The following is a 25,415-nucleotide window of genomic DNA, read 5'->3' on the forward strand; positions in this document are numbered from 1 at the left end:
AAAAATATAAATATAATTTTTCAGATAATATATTTTATTATAAAAATATTAATTTTAGATAAAAATTAATTAATTTTAATTCAGCAGTTTATAATACCTACTTCCGGTATTCGCCATTTTTTTGGCGTCTTCAGTCGTCATTACATTTTAAATTTTGTTTACATTCTACAAGATTCACAGTTTTCTCTTAACTCTCGCAGGATATCATTCTTTATTTTTAATTATAGTGTTTTGTTGTTGTACAAAAGACTATAAACATGGGGAAAGGTTTCAATAATTATATGACCAAAAAATTCTTCCATCCAGCAAGTAAAGAAAACATCAAACGAGTAAGTTGGTTTTTTTTTTGTATGGAGTAAAAATCTATAATCACGGACCATTGCGCACCTGTTCCTTTAATGATTATTTTTTTCGGATATTGATTCGCACATATTAAAATCAAGATTGATAAGTTAAAAAAGTGTAATCCAACTAAAGAAAGACAAAAACCAAAAATGTTCTCACGCAGTTTACGAATTATGCTGCTTTTGTTTCCATTTTTACGGCATATTTTATTTATTAAATTGTTAGGTGAAAGCAAAGCCCGATCCCCATGTTAAGAATGGCTTTCTAAATAATAAAGGGGGATGTTTTATAGGTACCTCAAACGCACGCCACACTTTTACCCCTCCCCCCGTATGCAACTCGATGTAATTGTAATTTAATATTATCATCCTAACTTTTTTTTTATCATTTAAAAGAAGCGTAGATTCGAAAAAAGTTGTCAAAAAACAAATATATAACGGTAAATAAATGTTATCAAAGGCAAGATAAGTTACTCTCCTACCTAACTAGATAGGTTTTTAGTGTTTTTACTTAATGTAACATGTTTATTCAGCTCGAAAAACATACAGTGTTTACCGATGTATTGGAAAATTAAAAATGGCACCCGACTCTCTCTTTGACACGGTAAGTTTGGGAAAAGGAGTTAAAAAAACAAAAACAAAACTCAATATATGTTACCGTGACATAGGCTGACATATATTCGTAGTTTTTTTTTTTTTACCTTCCAATACGTAAGCACTGCATGTTTTTCGAGCTGAATAAACATGTTACATTAAATAAAAACATATCCAGTTAGGTAGAAAAGTAACTTATCTTGCCTTTGATAACATTTGTTTTATGACCGCCAAAACACCACTCGCTCCTCCACCGCCTCCCACCAAAACACCCACCCCGCAACAGGTAATTTTAAAAGATTTTCCGAGGGTAGAAAGGAAGCTCCCCCCCCCCCAAGAAAATCGTGGCCACAAAGTGGGTGATTACCGTTATTTTTATATATGTATAAAACCCTATTATTTTTTCGCTTACCTTAATGTTGTAAATAAAAATGGACATAAAATCAATATTATGTTAAAAAAATAAAATAAACAATTTTTATTGATTTTTTTTTTCTCGGTAATATAGTTATAATCAAAATTTGTGCTTTTTTTTTTTTTCCAGAAAAGTACGGAGGTCTGTAGTGACATTATGTTTGTGTTACTTGGCCTTTTGGTAGTATCTGTTCATAAGTGTAGTCTGTTCTTCAGGTGCTACTCTTCCATTTCTTGTTCTCTTTCGGTGGAGGAGAAATCCTTCACGACTGAGACAATTTTTATTTTTGTACCTTTTCTCCACGTTAAAAAAACGACCCTGGTGTCTAACTCTGTCCTGTGGGGAGGCATTGTAAATAGGTACATGTATCAACAAAACAGGTTAAAATTAATTTTATCGTCTTCGTAGTTCGTTATTAAAAATCTATTTGTTTTATAAAATGTAAGTCTTATATTATTTTTTACCCATTTTTTTATTGTACATTTTATTTATTCATAAATTTCTGCATAAATAATCTTCCATAGAAATTGATCCAAACTATAGTAAACACACGAAATGATGACGTCACTACTTAATGTGTATAATGATGACATTCTACACAACGGGTTGGAGGTGCCTATTGTTTTACAATCCACAGAGGTATGAAAAAAGTGTTAAAAAATTAAAATATATAACAAACTAGAAGGTCGCCCGGCATTGCCCGGTCATAAAATATGTTTTGAAATGCAGATTTCGTATTTATTATTATATTGGACCTTATATATATAGTAATGATTTAAATAGTTAAAAAAAATGACTCTAGTGTCACAACCGAGAATCAAAACCAAAACGTTTACCTTACGATTTACTTTCTCCTTTGATGTTAATGTCTGAGCTATGAAGACATGTTTACTGCAAAGCTAAAAATTAAACCATGAACCAATAGCTATTACGTTACGCATGCATATGCGTAATGTTGTCGTTTGACCTTCACCTGGCAAATTTCATTTTTTTAATTTTCACACTTTTGCATGGATTTTCCCTGGCTAAAACCCAAATATAAAGTTTCGCACAGGTTGGAATACCCTATATATTAAGTTTCATGTCTGTAGACCAAAAACTCCAGGGGGAGTTTGGTAAGCAAAATTTTTTAAACAAATATGTATACGCATACATAAATATATATAGAAAGAGGTTTGTGTTTACTACAACCTTTGTTGCAGAGGTGAGTGAAAGGTGATGAAACCAATCGACCGTAAAACTAAGAATATTAGAAGGCAAAGGAAGGTAACAGCAAAGACAAAGAAGAAATGACAAACACAAAATGTTCAGTTAAAAAGGATGATAGCAACCATCCTTTTTATTGACAACCAAAGATCGTAAGGGAAAAAAAATCAGGATAGTGTGTAAAGATCGTTAGCTTGACGTCAGTGGGCACTGGAAAGTGAGCATCTGCAGGCTGCTGAGCTGGATGTCAGTGGGCACTGGAAGGTGAGCATCTGCGACTGCTGAGCTGGATGTCAGTGGGCACTGGAAGGTGAGCGTCTGCGGGCTGCTGAGCTGGATGTCAGTGAGCACTGGAAGGTGAGCGTCTGCGGGCTGCTGAGCTGGATGTCAGTGAGCACTGGAAGGTGAGCATCTGCGACTGCTGAGCTGGATGTCAGTGGGCACTGGAAGGTGAGCGTCTGCGGGCTGCTGAGCTGGATGTCAGTGGGCACTGGAAGGTGAGCGTCTGCGGGCTGCTGAGCTGGATGTCAGTGGGCACTGGAAGGTGAGCGTCTGCGGGCTGCTGAGCTGGATGTCAGTGGGCACTGGAAGGTGAGCGTCTGCGGGCTGCTGAGCTGGATGTCAGTGAGCACTAGAAGGTGAGCATCTGCGACTGCTGAGCTGGATGTCAGTGGGCACTGGAAGGTGAGCGTCTGCGGGCTGCTGAGCTGGATGTCAGTGGGCACTGGAAGGTGAGCGTCTGCGGGCTGCTGAGCTGGATGTCAGTGGGCACTGGAAGGTGAGCGTCTGCGGGCTGCTGAGCTGGATGTCAGTGGGCACTGGTATAAGAAACTGGACATTGACAGACTCTAGATTGTGTAGCCTGATGTTGACCAGCACTGGAAATGGTAGCTTGATGGCTACAGGCACTGGAGCAGGTAACCAGACGTTGACAGGCTCTGGAGTGGTTAGTCTGATATTGACTGTCACTGAAAAGCTGCTGAGGGTGGCCGGAAGGTTGAAGGATACACCAGGAAACACCAACAGCTGCTGAAAGGAGTTGGAGGAGTAGGCAGGTGTCTCAAAGTGCAGGCAGCGAAGATAGAGAAACTTTCGGAAGTTGACCCTGAAACAACTGTGTGTTTGTTGGAGAAAAACTTTCTGTTTGAACAATTGCTGCTGAGAGCTTTGACTGGGTGCATCAAAGTCGACTCTGAACCCCCCCCCTCGCGCCATAGCTAAGCTTTTGGTAGCAGATGCGCTATATTCATGAAATAGTATTGTTACAACAGGCGCTGATCTCAGTAAAAAAAAAAAAATTAAGAGAATTAATTCTCTACTGAATTAGTGCCACTTGTCTGCCGCCAGACAGCTATATGAGATTGTTTACAAATGGCCGGTGTAGTAAATACACACCAGGACACCTTTTTATTCAACTATTATGCAAGTATAAATCATGTAGAATATCTGCATAAATATAATTACTTGTAATAGTTAACTAAAGATGATCATTCCATAAGAAAACTGAAAAAATTAATAGGGAACTGATTAAAGTGAATGTTTAAAAGCAGTCTAACTAGATATTTTGTGAATGCAATTCCATGACCCATATATAACAAAGTTGTATTTTCTTTTTTAATAGAAAAAAGATTTTTAATATGAATATCAATAGACAAAAAAAAAAAAAAAATTATAGGAGTATAGGGAAATGCCATCAAAGCGTAGATAAATTACTCTTCTACCTACCGGGAGAAGTTTTTAGTGGTTTTATGGGGAGGTTACTGATTATGGGATTTCATTCACTTGTTTTAGGGAGGTTGTCATTAGTTTTTAGGGATGTGCTCGCGACAGGTTTTGGTGTTTTACTTTAGGATGTTTGGTGCTTGTGCGGTTTACCAAAGACATTAAAATCAAAGATATTGAGAAAGAACTATGTCATACGTACACGTTATAAAATTCTCATAAAAAATATTGCATAATTTGATCAAGTAGTTTTTTTTTTTTTTTTTTTTTACAAAGGAAAATCAAATCTTAATAAAATCATATCATTGCCATCTTGGCAGACGATGAGGGAGACACCAGGGGAGATAACTCCAATCACTGCTTAAAGTTTGTCAAAATTTGACAAGATTATTTTGAAACATGGGCAGAAAAATTACCTAGATATTTTGGTACTTGTTTAGTTTAATCAAGACATTTAAAAATGAAAATATTGAAAAAAATTATGTTGTACATACCTGTCATGGAATAAAGTTTTCATACAAAAAAAAACACTTAATTTTATCAAGTAGTTTATTTGTTTTTTAGAGAGGAAAATGAAACTTTTATGAGATCGATCGTGTCGTGGACATGTTTATTTTGTGGATAAGGAGGGGAGCGTCAAGGGAGATAACTCCAATCACAGCTTAAAGTTTGTCAGAATTTGATGAGATAATTTTGACACGGGCAAAAAAATCCATAGATAAATATTTGAGGTTTTTTCCACTTATTTTACAGAGTTTCTCTGCCCCTTTTTTTTTTAATCCCTTTTTCATTTTATTCTTTGTTAGTCACGGTTTTGTTTAAAAGCACCTCCTCCTCGCGAATTATATATTTGAATTTTTACTCTTTTTTCATTTGTTGGCTTCTTTGCTAAATACCCAATTCCATTAACAATGAATGGCATTAATCACCACTTTTTTCACTGACTTTATGTTGCATCTTCGTAAAAGTTTTAGAAGTTTTTTGAACTATCATAGGCAAAATATATTTTTGATATCTTATTTAAACAATTGATTTGTGTTTATCAGAAAGATATATCTATTTTATGGAAATTTAAAAGTATCAGGTTGGCTTTCTACAAATTTCAGTTACTTGGGTCAAGAGGCACCATCTCTCAAGGCAGTAAGCACTGGGGATATTTTATGTAATCATCCCAAACTAGTATTTAAAAAAAGAATTGTAAAGAACAATGCAATGTCATTCCTTCGCCCCATCAGATGTTGGTAGACTGCGTAATACAAGACACATTGTGAAAACAGTTATTTTACCATCACACGTTTGAATTTTTGAGATGCAGTATTATTGTTTTTATTATTTGCATAATTTGGACAATTATCCTCATCTTGCACTTACCATGTTTTAATAACTGTCTTCAGTCCTTTGGGCCGAGATCACAGTGTAGTAGCTGTTCTTCAGATGCTGCACTTCAATTTCTTGATCTTTGGTGGAGAAATCTTTCATGACTGAGACAATTTTTAATTTTTGTTCCTTTTCTCCACGTTAAAAACGACTCTGGTGTCTAACTCTGTCCCGTGGGGAGACATTGTAAAATAGGAACTGTCTTCAGTGCTTGTATAGCTTTGTTATGTTTTAAACCAACGCATTTCAGGTGAAAACATTTCTTTTGTGTTATGAATTAATCCTTTTATTTGTAAGCCAAACAAGGTTATTTAAAGTCTATTTCTTATAATTTAATTTCAGCCCAAAATATCCCCAACGTGGCATGTCCTCGATGTCCGCCGTTGCTCTCTCAAGATAACCGCTCTCAGCATGTCATTTCACATGAAAACACAATAACTTATCTAGAGTTAAAGTAGGGGAGGTAACTCTGCTTTTACAAGAAAAAAAAAGACTAGCCCCCCCCCCCCTCCCTGACCATATTATCGTTCTAACACGTGTCATGTCAAAATTAGTATAAATTTCAAAATTAAAAAAAAATGATCCAGTAGAAAAATAATTACAAATAAAAATAGAATTTATTGAATTATCAAATTTTATTGTATGTTTTAATGTGGGAGAATTTTTTTCAGCAATTCTGTATGACAAAGTAACTTGTCTCCTTTAACTTAAGGATCTGCCATTTTTAAACATAATATGTCAGAACATAATTGTGGATGTTTTTTTGATTGAAATACATTTGACACTTTTTCTACTTGATTATTTTTGTAATTTTAAAAATCTGTACTTATTTCACCATGATGTGTAAGTATGTAATGTTTTCACCTGAAATGTATTAATGACAAATCTACACAAACACTGTTTTCTCATCTTAAAACAAAGTTCAGTATTTTCAAATTTTTGCAATGTTCTTCTTCAGGTATGGATTGCGGAGCAGAAGGCAGCACATGATAAAAAGAAGCAAGAAGATTTGCTTGCGCAGTACCAGAAAGAACAGGAGATAACTAGCAACAAGTAAGACTTTTCCAAGCTTTAATAAGTAAATTTGAATATTGTGGTGTAAATGAAGAAAAAAGAAACAAGAACGACCGACCGCGTTTTTGTGTGGCTTACCTCGTGTTCATAATGAAGAAGAAAGAAACAAAAATGGCTGCCCTGTTTCTTTATATGCCTACAGGGTGACCATGAGGTATGCAAATGAGATGCTCCTCCAGGGGTGCTGCGGAAATGCTGATCAAGCGCAGACTCGGAGCGCTCACCGACCTGATAGCGGAATTCCAGTTGAGAGTATCTGTTGTGTTGGTCCCGTCAGAAAAAAACAAGGCGGATTCGATGACACGCGAAGGCCTGGCTGCAGGAGGGAAAGGAGGTCTCCTCGGTATGCTGTGCAGGGGAAGAAGTCAAAGAGTCACACGAAATGCACCACTTTGGTCGAGAACGAACGTTATTCCTAGCCAGAGAGATTTACCCGGAGACCACCGAGGAGGAGGTTAGGGAGGTGGTGGAGAACTGTCGAGAGTGCCAATCAATTGACCCTGGACCGTCCAGACACGAAGCAGGAGAGCTACACGTTGCGGAGGACTGGAAGCGATTGGCCATTGATGTGACACACTATTGCCACAAATTGTATCTGTCGATGGTCGACTGTGGACCGGGAAGGTTTGCCATCTGGAGAGAGATCAGGACAGAAGCTGCATGGGCGATCGGAGGGGTCATCGAGGAGATATTTTTGGAGAGAGGGCCGGTTGAGGAACTCTTAATGGACAATGGCCCCGCTTTCCGATCAGAAGCCTTTAAGGGGGTGTGCGATAAGTGGGGAGTAAGGCAATTTTTCAGAGCAGCGTATCGGCCGAATGGCAACGGAATAGTGGAGAGGAATCATCGCACCATTAAAGCCGCTGCGGAAAAAAGCAACGTATCACCCATAGAGGCGGTGTTTTGGTATAACATCTCGCCGAAGACCAAACAAGATGAGACAACTGTGCCTCATAGGGCCGTTTTCACATATAAGTGGCGGCATCCGTGCAACAAAACAGCAGGAATTGAGAGTGAAGAAGCCACTATCAAAGTAGGTGAAGAGGTGTGGGTGAAACCCCCCAATGCACAGTGTACCACTCGTTGGAAAAGAGGGGTCGTAACACGATTGCAGTCGAAGAACAATGTGATGGCGAATGGTGTTCCCTGGCATATCTTAGACCTGCGTCGTGTGACATTGCCGGTATGCAGTGAGGGCAGTGAAGAAGAGGAAATCGAGGGCCACCGAGAAGCAAATGATGCTGCTCGACCTGACTTAGGCCCGCGTTGTAGTGAACCTGAAAACGTTAACCCCCTAGAAGTTGTCCCCCAGAGGCCTCGACCTGAGAGGAGGCGGCCTGCTTGGATGGAGGATTACAAAGTATCCTATTGATCTCGAAGATCAGGGGGCTGTGTGGTGTAAATGAAGAAAAAAGAAACACGAACGACCGACCGCGTTTTTGTGTGGCTTACCTCGTGTTCATAATGAAGAAGAAAGAAACAAAAATGGCTGCCCTGTTTCTTTATATGCCTACAGGGTGACCACGAGGTATGCAAATGAGATGCTCCTGATTGGAGATAAAAGAGGAGTGATTTGGGGAAGGAAGGCATTCTGAAGTTAGATTGCGAGCAGAGAAGTTGTATTTGTAGAAGAGAAAAGTCGGATTCGGGGAGAGAAAAGCTAAAGTTGCAGAAGTTCGTTTTGGAGTGGAGAGAAGACGCGTCAAGTGGTGACCAGAAAGTGAAAGTTCGGACAGCAGTGTCACGCAAACGACAAATATGGGGTTCAGGACTTGGAGCAAAAATATCCAGGATCTTCATTACTGAGGAATAATATCTGGTGTGCTTTGAAAGGGGATTAACATGTCACTGAACTTCCACTTCCTCCAATCCAATCAATGTTACAGTCTTGAACGACTTTCTTCAAATTGAATCTTATAAAATATGCAAGGAATAAGAATAAAAAAGAAATGGAGCAGGAGGACACATCGGTTGTCATTTAATTCTGGACAATGTCAGGATTTTATATTAAGTTATACTTTTAGCTTTGACACTAACAGAGATAATAATCCTTTTCTATCTTTCAATTTCTTTTTCACTTTTTCTGTGTAGTGGGACCTCTAGATACAAAAGACTTTATTTACAAAATTTTCAGCTTACAAAACATGATTTGAAATTCCTTTTTCTCCTTGCATACGAAAACATTTCTAAAAAACAAAAGATACAATTAATAGAAAAACTATTTTCAAGTGCCTAATTTTTTGAAAATCTTTTTAAAATCAAAATTGTATTATATTATTATTTAGTAATTTTCTTGAAATAATTGTTGATTTTTAACTTAAATTTATTTTTTCTACTTACATGTATAAATCAAAATTATTTAAAAAATTGAAAAATTAATGCATGCATTTCAAGAATATCAGATAAAAAAAGATTTTCTGTTTTATTTTTTATTGTATACCCTCTGCAATTTATATAAGGGCTGGTAATTTGTTATTTTTCTTAGAAATCAGAAAATAGCTGTAAGAAATTAAATAATTCATTTCACTTTGATTCTTTTTCTTCTGTGTGCATGCATGCCCTTAAATTTGATTGTGGTCATGACCTTTTTTCCTCTATTTCTTTTTCAATTTTGTTTATTTTTTTTCTGTTTCTTTTTTCAATAAAAAACTCTCCATTATTAATTTGCAGGGCTCTGCTTGGAGATGAAAAAGCAAAACTTGGTCTCAGTTTTATGTATGATGCTCCACCAGGTATGAAAAAGAAAGAAGTAAGACATTTGTTTTTTGTTTTTTTTTACTTTATTTAAAAATTGCTTATACATGTGTCCAATCATTGTTTTTCTTTTTTTTTTTTTTTTTTTTTTTACAAAGGAATCACTACTTCTCAAGGTTCAAAGGCCACTCGAGGATAAGGGTTAATGAGTGTACAGTAGTCAATGGGAAATTGTTGTAGTTATCGTTAGTAGTGAAAATTTGGTAAATTGGATTACTTAAGGGGACAGCTCATCAAGAACTTGTTCATGTTGGACTTGAAGACAACCATATTGTAGTCAGTTGGAAAGCAGGAGAATGGAAAAGAGTTCCACAGGCGTGCAGTTCTAAGAAAGAAGCTTTGTTCATGGAATCTACATTAAGGTTTAGACATAGATAAAGAGTGGGGGAAATTATTGATAGTGTTTTCAGATAAACAAGTGTTTTTCATGGAAGTCAGGCCCCAGGGGACCATCGATTGCAGCTCAGGCAAGCACTTGCCATTAAATAATGATAAAGCAGAGACAAGCTTGCAACATCTCTTCTGTGAGAAAGAGGTTGCAGGGAAGAGAAAAGGGCATTTGTTCTTGGCATTTGATTTTGCTCTGCTCACTGCATAGGAGGCTACCCTCCCAGGCATTACTTCCTACTTTTTGATATGGTTAAAGGATTGTCCTCCACCCCTCATTAAGAGGTGAAGTTGATTTATCGCTGATTGCCTGAAGTACTTCTGCTCCCACTGGGGATTGTTGATGGACCTGATAAAGATACTTTTAACAACGTGTGTGCTTTACTGGCTTTGAGCCCTTGCATTGCTCTTGGCTCCTTTTCTTTTTTGTATAAAACCGTGACCTTGTTTTACACCTGGTCCTCATAGGCAGGATGGTCGACCACATCTTTATCAAACAAAATTCTGTTTGCCTGTCATTGTACAGTTTTACAAAGTATTTCCATTGACGAACATGAATATTAAATGGATGCACCTTATTTTTTGATGCATGCAAGTGCTTTGATAGGAGACTCCATTTGCTGGTCACGCTCAAGTTTGAAATAGCAAGTGCTTCATTTAAGTTGCTATTCAGCTTGCTAACAACTCCCCACTCAGGATGTGACACAAAGTTTACTGCAGTCTGTTTAAAAGGGAGAAGCTAATGCTTTGTGCACCAGCTAATATGGTACAACAATACTCTATACACAAGTAAATAGTAGTTTATGGAGATATAGAATATTGGCCAGTGCTGGAAAACTGCTTCTGTGGTACCAGTTTACAAGAATTCGGATGAAAGAACTGACCCATTAAATTATTGCCCCATTAGCCTCCTCCCTCTTTTGGCCAAAATATTTGAGTCCATAATTAATCAAGCTCTAGTCCACCATCTGATAATTGCTAAACTTCTGCCCGACCAACAATATGGCTTTAAGTAAGCCCGTTCTACTGCAGATATCTTAACTATAATCTCTGAACACATATACCATGGATAAGGCAGAGGAGGGAAGGGCAGAGTAGTAGCCCTATATATATCTAAGGCTTTTGACAGAGTATGGCACAATGGTCTTCTCATGAAAATCAGATCATATGGAATTACTGGATGAATACTTAATATAATTAAATCCTTCTTAAATTGGAGAAGAATCCAGATTGTCCTCGATGGTGTATGTCAATATAATGATATAAATGCAGGTGTACCTCAGGGGTTGATACTTGGACCTTTATTATTCCTGATATTCATAAATGACCTCCTTGATAAAATTGTCTGACACCAGGCTCTATAACAGGCATGAGGCAGAAAACAAATGAACACATATCGAAGGCAATGACGGAAACCCTAGAGGAAGAACTCCAGTCTGTAGTGAAATGGGGACAAAAATGGATGGTAACGTTTAATGCTGTCAACACTAAGCTCGTTTCCTTTAATAATTACAAGAAAACTTCTCAACCACCAATAGCTAATGATACATTACCTGTTCAAACTTCTTGTCTTAACATTCACAGGGAACATGAATTGAAACAGATATATCGAGGGCATTGGCAAGGCTGCTGCAAAGAAGGTGGGCTCTTTCTACTGTGCTAGAAAATTACTTATGCCTGAAAGTATCCTGTGCCTCTACAAGGCCACCATTCACCCATGTATGGAGTATTGTTGTCACATTTGGGCTGGTGCATCTGGTATTAGTTTCTCACTCCTGGAGAGTCGCCAACCTAATAGGTCTTGAACTGTCATCTAAACTTCAACCTCTGTTCAATCAATAAAATGTTGCATCCCTCTGCCTATTATTAATGGTAGATGCTCCAAGGAACTACAAGCCCTTGTATCCCTTCAATGTAAATACCTCCGACAAACCTGCAAACAGCAAAATCCCACCTCTTCCTCAGATGTCAGAAAGCCTTCTACTCAAATAGTTTCTTCCCTAGAACAGCTAGACTTTGGAATTCCCTTCTGGGCTCCTGCTTCCCTAACTGCACTGACATGCAGAAGTTCAAGTGTAATGTAAACGGACATCTTGCTGCTCAACTCCCTATATAGTATTCCTGCAATTTATGTCCCAGATAGTAGCCTCCTACATCAAAGTGGCACTGTGCCTTGTTTCGGGTGAAAATGCAATGAAACTAAAAAGAGTGTCAGAAAACTTATTGGGTGATTATTATTGTTATTATTATTATTATTATTATTGTTCTTTTGGTTAGTTTTTTTGCCAGAATTTTTTGAAACTGGTATCATATTGACAATTTTCCAACTATCAGAGAAACAATATTTTGCAAGGCATTTATTAATTCATTATTATAAATTTTCCAGAAATCATAAGTTCCTAATTTCTATGATGCTATGTGATTTCTAGTCATCTGTTTGATGGTTTTAGTTAGTTTTTTACTTACTTTTTATATACTTTTTGTTACTTTATTTTTAGTGTGTGTGTGTGTGTATATAATATATAATGTACTAGCATAGGTGCCCGGCATTGCCCAGGTGTTTGGAGGTGTGTGTTGAGCAAAAAAAAAAAAGTGGTAGTAGGAAGGCAGGCTCAAACCCGTGCCACGAAAGAAAAAGAATGGAAAAAACATGTGACGTCTTTGCTGTTACGATCACCGCCAAACCGGAAGTGACGTAGGTTTTAATTAAGGCTAGACAATCGAAAAGAGGAGATGACTTTCGAAAATATCGGTGAAAAAAGCAACCCCGCCCTGTAGAAAAGTGCCCAGTTGAGGGTGAAGAAATTAATGTTTTTAGCCAATTTTTCTGTATTTGTCGTCTGAAGGGTCGAGCTTCAAAATGGTCCTGTTCTTGTGAAAATTTGTCACCTGTGTCGAAAGTTTTAGGCAGACACGCAAACATACATATATGCATACATTTTATATATTGATAGCTCAAATTTTCGACTCAAGCCGATTAAAAAGCTTGCCCTATTTCTGAATACCATTTATGTAAAATTTCAAATGTTTAGACCAGAAATTGTCTGAGTAATTTGGTAGAGACCGCAGAGGTCAAATTTTTTTAAACTTTGACCCCTAATATGACCCCTTATCATTTATTGTTTTGGGCTCAAATCAACTTATTAAGTTCGATCCATGTCCAAGGAATCTATATCTAAAATTTCAAGTGTTTAGACTTAAAATTGTCGGAGGAGTTTGGTAGAGTTCTCAAAGATCAAATTGTTGAACTTAACAGCCAAATTTCTGGCCAAAAACAGATTACAAAGATTTTCCCAAATCTCACTACCCCGTATATCAAATTTCGAGTTTATAGACTGAAAATTAAGAGTTATTGTGTAGGGAAATGTACACAGACAGACACACACACAGACACTTTCACTTTTAGATATAAACATTTTTTTTCTTTTTACTTTCAGATTGAAACACCAGATAAAGAATGTAAATTTGAATGGCAGAGAAAATATAATGCTCCCAGAGAATCGTAAGTAACGGCTCTGCCTCTTTCATTTTTGCCAACTTTTTCTTTCCATCTCTAAAAAGTCTTTTCTTTTTTCCATTTTTTTCTATTTCTTTTTGTTTTCTCTTTCTTTTTTCTTATCTTTTGTTTTTCTCTTTTTATATTTTTTTATTTTATATTTTTTCTTTTTTCTCTTTTCCTTTTTCATTTTCCTTTTTTATTTTTTGTTTTAGTTTTTCTCTTTTCATGTTTCTTTTTTCATGTTTCTTTTTTCTTATTTTCATTCTCTTCAGACTTTTGAGATGCAGTCACCAGATTGTAATTAGAAAATTCTTAGTTGATTTGTAAATCAAATTCGTTTTGAAGTTCAAAGGTGTGCACTTCTAAAATGTACAGGGTGGTCGCTAGAAAAGCAGGAAATTTTAAGGTCAGCTTAAATTATGAAAAAAATGAGTGATTGCTGTTTTTTTGATTCGTTCTTTTGTTGTCGAGCTTGGATTTCTCGGTTAAGACGCTTCAGTGAAATGCACGGACGACATTTTAAGTATCTATGCGTATAATATAACATTTATCTTTGAAAAACTTTGTAAAAATTATTCTTTGTTTGACAAATTTCACGCTTTTCTAGCGATCACCCTGTATAATTAATAAAAAAAAAAAAAATAAAAAACCCGCTAATTTCTGATGGAAAGTAAAAGTATATTTTTCAGATGAGAACAAAAACCTCTTCTGCACAATAAACTGTTTCTTTCCAATTCATGGTGTCACTTTCAGTGAAGATAAATTTTCCCTAAATAAAAAAAATTAGTTTGTGTCTTACACGCTTAGGAGGGCTAGTAAATACGAACCAAGGGAGATAATTCTGATCGTTTTGTAATCACAGTAACCGTTTCGCTAGCGGCCATGACACCAACCTCAAAGATTTCCTTGAAGTAAATCCTCTGGTGAATATCTTGTTTGATGTTATTCTTATTGTGTGTTTATATTTTGTATTTTGCAGTTATGCTAAAAATGATGACACAATCCGTGATCAGCCGTTTGGAATTGAGGTGAGAAATGTCCGTTGCTTTAAGTGTCGAGAATGGGGTCATGTGAATACGGACAAAATCTGTCCGCTCTATGGAAAAAATCTTACAGCAGAACCACCCCAGCGTAAGTAATTTTTATTCTTATGGTTTTATTGTTTTCTTTTTCCTATAAGATGTTAAAAGTTCTTATTTCTTCTTTGCCTTGTAAATAACGGTGTAACTTTTCTCTCCAATTTCAAGAAACGGTAGTTGTAGAAATTATTTACAGTTGCAGCTTTTTTTTCTTTTTCAGTATACTTTATATATATATATATATATATATATATAGTAGTGTTGGGCCGATGAATCAGAATTGAGAATTAGAAAAATTGACAAATTTGGGGGAATTTGAATCAAAAAAATTGGTGCATATTTTCCGATGCCAAAAGAATTCTTTTAATTGTCTTTTTTTTTTATGTGATTTATTTAAAGCAAAACCTTCCATTGCGGGTAATAATGATAAAATAATAAATATTTATTGATTTTAAAATACCAGTAAAGCTAAACTCGATATCAAGTGTAAATTTACGTTTAGAAAAAATATCTGCATATTTGACGTTTTTTTACAGAAAAATCGGGGAAAATAACAACTCTTGTAGTTAAATATTGAGAGATTTATAAAGAATCGGAATTGGTAATAATATTGGAATCGTCCCATCACTAATATATATATATATATATATATATACATAATATCTGCAATTGTAACATGGCTGTTATGCGCAAACCATGTTCATTACAGTTCAAACCTTTCTCAGACCACCACGCCATTCGGCACCATCAAAAAGGAAGAAATGAATAAATCTGACTCGGCTTTTCTTTCTTCTTTAACATAAGTTGTTTATTACCGTTTTTCTTTCTCCCCATCTCAACACCCGCTTAAAAGTCTCTTGCTGTCATATGTCCATTTCACCTGACACGCGTTCTCTTTCTTCCAACCGCCCTGGCCACAGCTAGCCCATTCTTGCCAGCATAAATCGAGTCAAATCTGATAACTCCATTGAAACAACAATCACTTTAAAATTGCTGTCTATTAATATCAAAATCACACGCAAATTTTCTCAATCTATTGTGTGTCGGATTGTCGAAAGGAAATTTGTGCCTAATTGATTTTAGATGTTTTGTTTTAGAAAAGAAAAGATGCGATATCTGTTGAATCATTAATGTATGTTAGCATTTTTTTTCCTTGAAGGAAAGTTCATTTCTTGTAATGGAAAAAGAACAATATATGTATTGTACGTTAATTGCTGAAAGTTGAACTGAGAGCGACATCTTTCAAAGAAGCAGAACAGCAACCATGTATATTAACTGAATGGTTTTACTTAGACAAGTAATGAAAATACACAAGACAATAAAAGATGAATAAAGAGGAAGAAGGTATTTAGTTTCTTCAGGACCTGTAAGTTTAGTGGATAAAGTAGTTGGTAAAATACAGTTGTAAAGTTACTCTTCTGGAAGTTGAAGATTTCATCCTCAGTGCAAGCAATACTCAAAATACAATTGCAAATTACTAAGGATGTCTACCCAGTCATGGCTGATGGAACAAGAGCATGCTACCCCTGTGGATTAAATAAACATTTCCGTCCAAAATTCTGTGTAGATTCCCAAGTTTGACAGAAAAATTACTGAGTACAACAAGATACAATTGAAGAAGGTTGGAGGCTACATTGACCGAACCGTTGTGAAAATAACATTCAAGATGAGAACACTCGTCCGATGAATCCAAATAATCCTCATGTCCAAAATTTTGAAATGTAAAGCGAAAAAAAAAAAAGGTTTGCAGCTTTAAAACTTATTGAATGTGTGAAGAAGCATTCTGTTAAAAAGTGTACACACTTTTGGCTCTTCAGTCGTAGGAGGAAAGATTTGTGACAGCAGTACGGGGCTAATCTCATAAAGAGATTAACTGTTAACTGATGTCAACCACAGGAAAAATGGAAACAAAGAGATTGAGAAATCTAAGTATTTAACTTTACATAGGTTTGCTCATGTAACCCATAAGAAAACAGTTATTGACTTTTGACTGGTTCCTTTAAATTTAGATAAAGTGGGGTGGGGACATTACCATATGGACAATTTACACGTCTTATAAGTTTTAGGATACATTTTTTGTTTATTAATTTTTTTTTTTTTTTTGACTTGTCGCAGCCCAAAGCAACTCGTTGCTAGAAAGCATGCAAGAAGATGGCTTTGTTTTGAAAAAGAGTATTATGGGAAGATTAATTGACCCGACCTCATCTGATCAGGTAAGATTTTATTTTGATGAACATCTTAAATATTTATTCGTAGTTGAAAAGATATGATATACTTCTCTGCTTTGCTATAGGATTTATAAACAAATTTTGTTAATTCAGAAAGTGTGTTATGCAGTTGTTGGTTTTAGATAAAAATTAAGTAAATACATTTTTTTTTAAATTACAACGTATAAGTAAATTAATTTAAAAAAAATTAAAATAATTTTTAAAATTAAAAATAACAAAATAAATTTTTGAAATTAAAAATAAGAAAATAAATTTTTGAAATTAAAAATAAGAAAATAAATTTTTGAAATTAAAAATAAGAAAATAAATTTTTAAGATTAAAAATAAGAAAATAAATTTTTAAGATTAAAAATAAATTTAATAATTTTTTAAATCAAATAAATTAAAAAAAAAATAAGAATAAAACTTTTAAAAATTAAAAGTAAGTAAATATAATTTAAAAAATTAAAAATAACTACTAAATAATGAATTTAAAAAATAAGTAAATTAAAAAAAATAAAAATATGTAAATAAATAAAAAAAATGAATATTATATTTGATGCTTGTTTAAAATAGTGTTTTAAATCAACACATTTTAGGTGAAAACATTATTTACTTACATGCTATGTTGAAATTAGTATAATTCCTAAAATTACAAAAAATGATTGAGCAGAAAAATAATTACAAGTAAAAATAGAATTTATCAAGTTGATCGATTTCTAGTTTTATCATATTTTAATATTAAAAAATTTGCAAGATTCAGGGGAGTTAACTAAAACAGATTATTTGCACTAAATAATTATGATCCACTATTTTTAAGCACAAAATGTGAGAACGGAATTTTTGAATTATTTTTTGTTCAAAATACATCAAGCAAATCTCCTACCAGATCCTTTTCAACCAAAAAGAAAATGCAATCAAGACCTTTGGACTTAGAATAAAATCGATTTCCAAAGAATCAAGTCTACCCATAACTAAAATTCACGAAACTGCCCTACTCAAAACCCCTCCCTGGAAAATCGTATCCCCTAACATCGACCTAAGTTTAAGTAAATATGAAAAGAAACATACTCATCCAATAACTTATCATGATGATCTTGATAAAATCAAAGAAAAGTATCCAGATCACACACACATCTATACAGATGGGTCTAAACAAAATAACACAACAGCCAGTGCAGCAGTACTCAATCAATCAATCAAAAAACAATCAAACCTCCCAAAAGAAACCTCAATCTTCAGTGCTGAAATACATGCTCTAATCCTAGCTCTCAAACTCGCCTCCAATAACAAAAACAAATTTATAATCCTTTCAGACTCCCAATCTACTCTAAAAGAGATTAAAAATAAAAAGATGGACAACCCCCTAATCGCAAAATTACTCCAAAAATTAACTGAACTAAACAGTAAAAAAGAAATCATTTTCTGCTGGATACTGAGCCATTCCGGTATTAAAGGTAATGAATTAGCAGATTCTGCAGCAAAAAACGCCTTAAATCTCCTAATCGATGCAAATTTTAAAATTCCATACATAGATCTAAAAAGACGTATCAACGCATATACAACAGAGAAATGGCAAACCTACTGGAATGAACACCCTAACAATAAACTTCACGAAATCATGCCAAAAATCAAAGAACAAAATACGAAACTAAACAGAAAAGAAGTCAAACTAACAAGAATAAAAATAGGCCATACTCACTTAATCCACTCATATCTCCTAAAAAAAGAAAGCCAACCCATCTGTATACCTTGTCAAACACCACTCACAATCAAACACATTAATTGAATGTACTGATTTTGTAACCGTAAGAAATCGATTCTACAAAGAAAACAATATTAAAGAGTTATTTGATAAAAACAATCCCCACACCATACTCTCCAATCTTAAAAAAAATTGGCCTTTATAAAAAAATTTAAAAAGAACCCTTTATACAACAGTCCTGGATATGACCTAAAACTATATCCGATGGTGAGGCCCCACCTTGCGGGCCTTGGGTAGTGTGTAGCCACCCTTTAATTGCCATTGCTCCCAGGTCCACTCTAACCCGGAGTGATAGTACCTGTTAGGGTCCCAACTATGGGTTAAATAGAATCTGACTTAAAAAAAAATATATACTCCATTAAAAATCGTTCCTCAAAATAACTAGATTTGGTATTAAATAACCTGAAAAAGGTTGATATGCCATAAAACAAAAACAACCAACCAACCAACCTACCAGATCATTTTTTATATATATTATTTCTTAATTGGAATTCATTTTTGAGATGAGCATTATATATATTAATTTATTTTTATTTCGGACTATTATTCTCATCTTTATTAGTTGTTGTTTTTGATCTTTTATTGGTTTTGTTTATTCACAACGTTTTGGCCAACTATTCCTCTGGCCTTCGTCAGGTGGTAACCGCGACGGATAGGAACTTCGAATCTCCTAACTGCATTCACTGCCATCCGTAGTTGTTGTCGTCTCACCACATTTTGGCCAATTAAACCTCTGGCACGCTTTGGGTGGAATTGAAACCGCTATCTTCAGACAATGTTCATCTGGAACTGTAGAGATTCAACGTCTCTATCAACTGCGCCACGGGCCCCGTTACCAAAAGCTTGTCAAAACACGGAGCCTCCATAAGACGAGAGCTATTCATTTCAATTGATGGCAGACGGAGAGCAGAGTGTTGATTATGTAAAGATAGAAGCTTGGTTTTAGATGCAGTAAAATTATTCAGCCACCTCTTTCCCCATTGTACCATGTGTTCAAGATCAGAGAAGAGAGAATCAGATAACTTGGTCATTTACAGCCTTTGAAATGTTGCCATAGATGGTAGTGTCATCAGCATAAATGTCTATGAATGATCTTAGGATGTGATTTGAAAGATTATTGATGTAGATCAGGAAAAGAGTTGGGCTCAGGTGAACCCCTGAGGGACTTCAGCATTAATACTGTGAGCTTTTGATTTCTGCCCATCAGCTACTACTTTTATGACCCTATCAGAAAGAAATAATTTAATAATTGAGAGGACATTTCCAGCCATACAGTAGCTGGAGATCTTGTTAAGTCGATCTTTTTGTCATATCATGTCAAGAGCAATTGCCCTAGAAAGGAAACCTCCATTAAGAGATCCACTAATCCTATGAGATATGACTGATAGCACATTTGTTGTAGACCTAGCAGAACGGAAACCATATTGCATGTCACTAAGGAGTTTATTTTTGCTGAGGTGGTTAACTACTTCTCTATTTAACACTGATTCCAGCACAAGAGACTGATTGATCTGAGAGGGAGATGACTGATCACCTGAATTCTTAAATATGGGGGCATACTTATGAGGTTTTCCACCATGTTCGGAAGCAATTATCCTTAAGACAACGCTTAAACAGCTTTGTAAGTATAGGAGCTAGTTCTGATTGAAACGTTTTCAGCACTATAATTTGAATGCTGTCAGAGCCAGTTGCTTTACTGGATTTAAGCTTTTTGATTAGCTTGGCAATGTCACACGCAGATATTTGTATACTGCATAGCGTGTTTTCAGATTCAGGAGAAAATACAAATGCTGATGAGATTACATTTAGAAAGAAAAATTTATTTAAACATTTTATTACTTTTTTAACGTGAAACTTAATATTTTGCATTTGTACATAATTTGTCAATGTCTGCTCTGACAGATGTGGTCGCTCTAAATTGATTTGATGAATTCCCATCTGTGAGCTGACTTTGGTAGTGATTTTTTGTGAACTTAAATTTTGAAATAATATTTACTTCCAAAAAGTGGAGTCATCTTCCTGACGTGTTGCTCTAAATTTGGATGCTCTCCATTAGTTTTTATAAAAAGTTAGTCTAGTTTCACGATCACAAAAACATTGAAATTAAAGTGCATAATTAGAAAAGAAATTATACTATCTCAGGGCCACATTAACTGATCGGGTGGGCCAAGTTGTGACCTGCGGGGCGCTTGTTGCACACCCCTGGTTTAAACCAACATTATTATGTACATACGTGTCATGTCGAAGTTAGTATAAATTCCAAAAATGATGAAAAGTGATTCCAAAGAAAAAATAATTTCAAGTAAAAATAGAATTCATTGAATTAAGTTTCATCGTACGCTTTAATGTGGAAGAGTGGCGCAACCAATTCAGTGTGACAAACAAGGGAGATAACCCTTGACTTAAATTAAGGATATGCCACCTCTAAATATGATATCTGGGAACGTCCCTTGACACTAGCACACAAGTACATGTATTTGGTGACTTTAATGTCCACCATAAAAACTGGCTTAGATTCTCTACTTACACAGATGCAGCGGGAAGCACAACTCATAGCTTCTCTATATTTCACTCCCTATCACAAATTGTTATGTTTCCAACCCGTTTCCCTGACCAGAAAGAACAACATGCATCAGTTCTAGATATGTTTTTGACCACAGTTCCCGATGATTGTATAACGAATGCCGACAGCCCACTTGGGAACGCTGATCATGCAGTGATAATGGTTGAAATCGCCCTAAACTCTAGACCCAAAACTGAAGAGCCAGTGCTCAAAACAAGATATTATAAAAAGGCTGACTGGGAAGCCATCAGAGATGCCCCATAGGGAAATATTTTTTCTCTTCCTGCTGAACAGTGTGCAAACGAGACCACCGAATGGTTCAAAACTGCAATCGAAGCGCGTGTTCCCATGCGGAAATTTTATAGCAAGCCCCACTCTCCCCAATGGTTTACTTCTACTTGCGCAACTGCCATTGCTCAAAGGCAGCATGCATACCGCAGATTTAACCGACATAAGTCCAGTTCAAACAGAAGTATATAGAAGCTAGAAGTACGTAAAGAAAGAAATAGCGACAGCTAAGAGAGAATTTACTGAAACCACTAAAAAACACATCGAAGCACAAAAACTAGGAACTCGTGACTTCTGGAAAATCTACAACAGTGTAGTAAATAATGGGCAATCAACAATTTCCCCACTAACCAACAATCATGGGGTTGTTTGCTCAGCAACCGAAAAGGCTAACATGCTTGCCAGTCGGTTTGCCTCAAACTCCACATTGGACCCTCCAACCACCCCCTCCCTGACTTTCCTATGCAGACAGACGCCACGCTAGACGATCTGAAAATCACCCCTACTCAGGTGCATGCGATCATAAAAACCTTGACACTTCAAAAGCATGTGGACCCGATCTCATCCCAGTTGTGCTATTAAAAAAGTGCTCAGCCAAAGTAGCTCCAGTTCTCTCCAAACTCTACAATAAATGCCTTAATAAATCTTGCTTTCCGGTCTGTTGGAAAACTGCTTCTGTGGTACCAGTATTCAAGAATTCTGGCGAAAGAACTGGCCCATTAAATTATCATCCCACTTTTATCCTCCTCCCACTTTTTGCCAAAATACCTTAATTAACTATGCTCTAGTCCATCACCTTACAGATGCTAAACTTCTGGCTGACCAACAATATGGATTTAGACAAGCCTGTTCCACAGCAGACATTCTAACTGTAATCTCTGAACGTATATACCATTCACTGGACAAAGTGGGGGGGGGCAGAGCGGTAGCTCTAGACATATCTAAGGCTTTTGATGGTATGGCATGAGGGTCTCCTCAGGAAAATTAGATCATACGGTATCACTGGTAGAATACTTAACATAATTAAATCCTTCTCAGATAAGAGAAAAATCCAGGTTGTCCTCGATGGTCGTACATCTAAACAATATGATATAAATGCGGGAGTGCCCCAAGGGTCTATCCTTGAATCTTTCTGATATTCATAAATGACCTCCCCGACAAAATTGCCTCTGAGATGGGTATATAGGCTGATGACACCACAGTCTATAACAGGTACGACAGGAAAACAAATGAACACATATCTAAAGAAATGGCAGAAACACTGGAGGATGACCTCCAATCTGTAGTGGAATGGGGACAAAAATTGATGGTCACGTTCAATGCCACCAAGACTAAACTAGTTTCATTCAATAATTACAAGAAACCTTCTTTACCAAAGCAATGCCCAACGACTCTTTATCTGAGAGTACATCTTTCAAACTGCTTGACCTAACGTTCACAGGAAACATGAGTTGGAACAATTACATTGAAAGCATTGCCAGGGTCGCTGCAAGGAAGGTGGGCTCTCTCTACTGTGCTAGAAAACTACTAACACCCAAAACTATCCTGTATCTCTATAAGGCCACCATTCGCCCATATATGGAGTATTGTTGTCATATTTGGGCTGGTGCATCTGCTACTAGTCTCTCGCTCCTAGACAAGGTTCAAAAGAGTCGTCAATCTGATAGGCCCTGAACTGGCATCTAAGCTTCAGCCTCTCTCCCATTGACGAAATGTTGCATCCCCCTGCCTGTTCTACAAGTATTTTAATGGTGAATGCTCTGACGAACTGCAAGCACTTGTGCCCCTATGACGTGAACACCCTCGACAAACCCGACAGGCTGCTAAATCCCACCCCCACACTGTAGAGATCCCTAGATGTAAAAGATCTTTCTACTCCAGTAGTTTCTTCCCCAGAACCACTAGACTTTGGAATTCCATTCCAGGTCCCTGCTTCCCAAACTGTACCGACGTGCAGAAGTTCAAATGCAACGTGAACCGACATCTTGCTGCCCAAATCCCTACATAGTATCCCAGTAGTTGTTGCCCTTGATAGTAGCCCCCTACACCAAAGTGGCAATGTGCCTTTTTTGGGATGAAAATGTAATAAAAAAATAAAAAAAAATTAAAAATACCTCTACCACATCATTTACTGAATCGTTTTTCGTAATTTTTGGAATTCATACTAATTTCTCCATGATATGTGAGTGTGTAATATTTTCACCCAAAATATGTTGATTTAAAATATCATTTATCTACACAAGCAATATCTGAGTGTTGATTATGAGAAATACAATAATCAAAATAGAAACAATGTAAAAAATCTTTTTTTTTATTTCAGACTGATGTTAAAATTGAAGAAGATGAAAATGACCCTGAAGTTCAATTTTTAAAATCCCTTTCAGTTGATCAGAAACAAAAATTACTCAGGTAATCTATTTCATGCTTTATTTTTTACTCTTGCTGCACTTCCCTTGTTTAATTTGTACAAAGCTCTTTTTAAAGGAATAGAGCACTCTTAGGCAGCTGACTTTTTTTTTTAACCTAGTAATCCATTCCCGTTCATCCATTCGCACGTTTCTCGATAACTACACCTTGGATTTTTTTTAAATTCTACGCAAACATTAGTTATGGTGAAAGTCAATTTTTACCAGAACGGATTTTCCGGGATAACTCTGGTTGACCATACCCCCCCCCCCAAGGGGTCATTATAGGGGTAAAATTGCCCCCCCAAATTGTTAATCCGGATTTTTTTGAAATTCTGCGCAAACATTAGTTATGGTGAAAGTCAATTTTTACCAGAACGGATTTTCCGGGATAACTCTGGTTGACCATATCCCCCTCCCCCAAAATTGTTCATCCGATCACACTTTTCTCAATAACCAAGCATTGGATTTTAAGAAATTTTCACAAACATTAGTCATGGTGAAAGTAAATTTTTCACTTGTGAAGGGGGATTCTGCATGGTTGGCTTGTTCACTTCAAAACAAGACACAGTGGCACTTGGACATAAGGGGCTACTATTTGGGATCATATCTACAGGGACACTATGTAGGGAATTGAACAGCAACATGTCTATTCACATCACACTTGAACTTTTGCATGCCAGTATCGTTAGGGAAGCAGGAAACCCGGGGGATGAGATTGCAAAGTCTAGCAATTCAAGGAAAAACTTATTAGCACGTAGGGATCTCGACAGTGATGAGATGGGATTTTGCTGATTTAGTCGTGTGTATTTACGTTAAGGGGCCACAAATGCTCTGAATATTCTGCACATTCCATTAAAATACTTGCAAAATTGCAACAGGCATACAACATTTCAGTGATGGGACAGGAGTTGGAGTTTAGTTGATAGTGCTGAATTGCTTAGGTTAGAGACTTTTATAGACCTTGTCTAAGAATGATTTGTTAATATAAACAGTAAAATTTCTCTTCCTTTCTTTTTATTGAATATTTTGTCTTTTTTTTTTTTCTTGCAGTAAACTTACAAAACTTTACACTAAAAGCACTTCACCGAAAAAAAAAGAAAAGAGAAAACGACTCAAAAAAAAGCAGAAACATTCCAAGAATGAAGAATCTGGTAAGTGGATCTTCATTTCTTTGACTTCTGTCAACCTCTTCATCCATGTTATGATATTATAGAGTACCGTTAACCCCGGAATCTGGATCATTACGAGAGATTAGCTAAAAAATCTGTAAGAGTGTAACAGAGCATGTATAAGTACATGGGAAAATATCAGCAGCAGCTGTAAGATAGCTGGCTTGCAAGGATATTAGCAGCAGTAGCCAAAAAAAAGACATATGTAAATTAGGAAGTGTGCATGAGCTTGAAAGAGAAAAAAAAGGGAACATAAGGACACCACGTGGTCAGAGAAACAAAATTGATGCCGAAAAAGATGGACATATTAGAAATGGCTGTCTACAACTAATGTGTCGTGGAACAGAAGTGAGAGACTTTTAAGCCGATGTCAAGCCGGGGAGAAAGAAAAATGGTAATAAACGACTAGTGTTAAAAAAGAAAAGTCGTGTCAAATTTATTTTTGTTTGTTTGTTCCTTTTCAACAGTGCTAGATGGCGTAGGTGTCCAAGAGAGGTTTGAACTGTAACAAACACAGTTCAAGCATAACGGCGATGTTGCAAGAGGACATATTAAAAGCAACGG

The 25,415-nt window shown here is 36.0% G+C and overlaps 1 protein-coding gene across 1 annotated transcript in view; it reads left to right on the top strand.

Annotated features, from left to right (window-relative positions):
* The first annotated feature begins 77 nt into the window (after window positions 1-77).
* Window positions 78-25,415, top strand: part of LOC145263051 (uncharacterized) — a 38,552-nt gene continuing 13,214 nt past the window's right edge. The window contains exons 1-8 of the mRNA XM_080119880.1: window positions 78-329; window positions 6,617-6,711; window positions 9,403-9,481; window positions 13,311-13,375; window positions 14,352-14,503; window positions 16,567-16,664; window positions 23,595-23,683; window positions 24,733-24,833. Coding sequence (XP_079976006.1) covers window positions 258-329; window positions 6,617-6,711; window positions 9,403-9,481; window positions 13,311-13,375; window positions 14,352-14,503; window positions 16,567-16,664; window positions 23,595-23,683; window positions 24,733-24,833 — 751 coding nt within the window. The 5' untranslated portion in view covers window positions 78-257. The remainder of the gene's footprint in view (window positions 330-6,616; window positions 6,712-9,402; window positions 9,482-13,310; window positions 13,376-14,351; window positions 14,504-16,566; window positions 16,665-23,594; window positions 23,684-24,732; window positions 24,834-25,415) is intronic.

The sequence above is a fragment of the Euprymna scolopes genome, chromosome 38 (assembly GCF_053919585.1).
Source record: "Euprymna scolopes isolate OS-2025 chromosome 38, ASM5391958v1, whole genome shotgun sequence".
In the NCBI taxonomy this organism is placed as follows: domain Eukaryota; kingdom Metazoa; phylum Mollusca; class Cephalopoda; order Sepiida; family Sepiolidae; genus Euprymna; species Euprymna scolopes.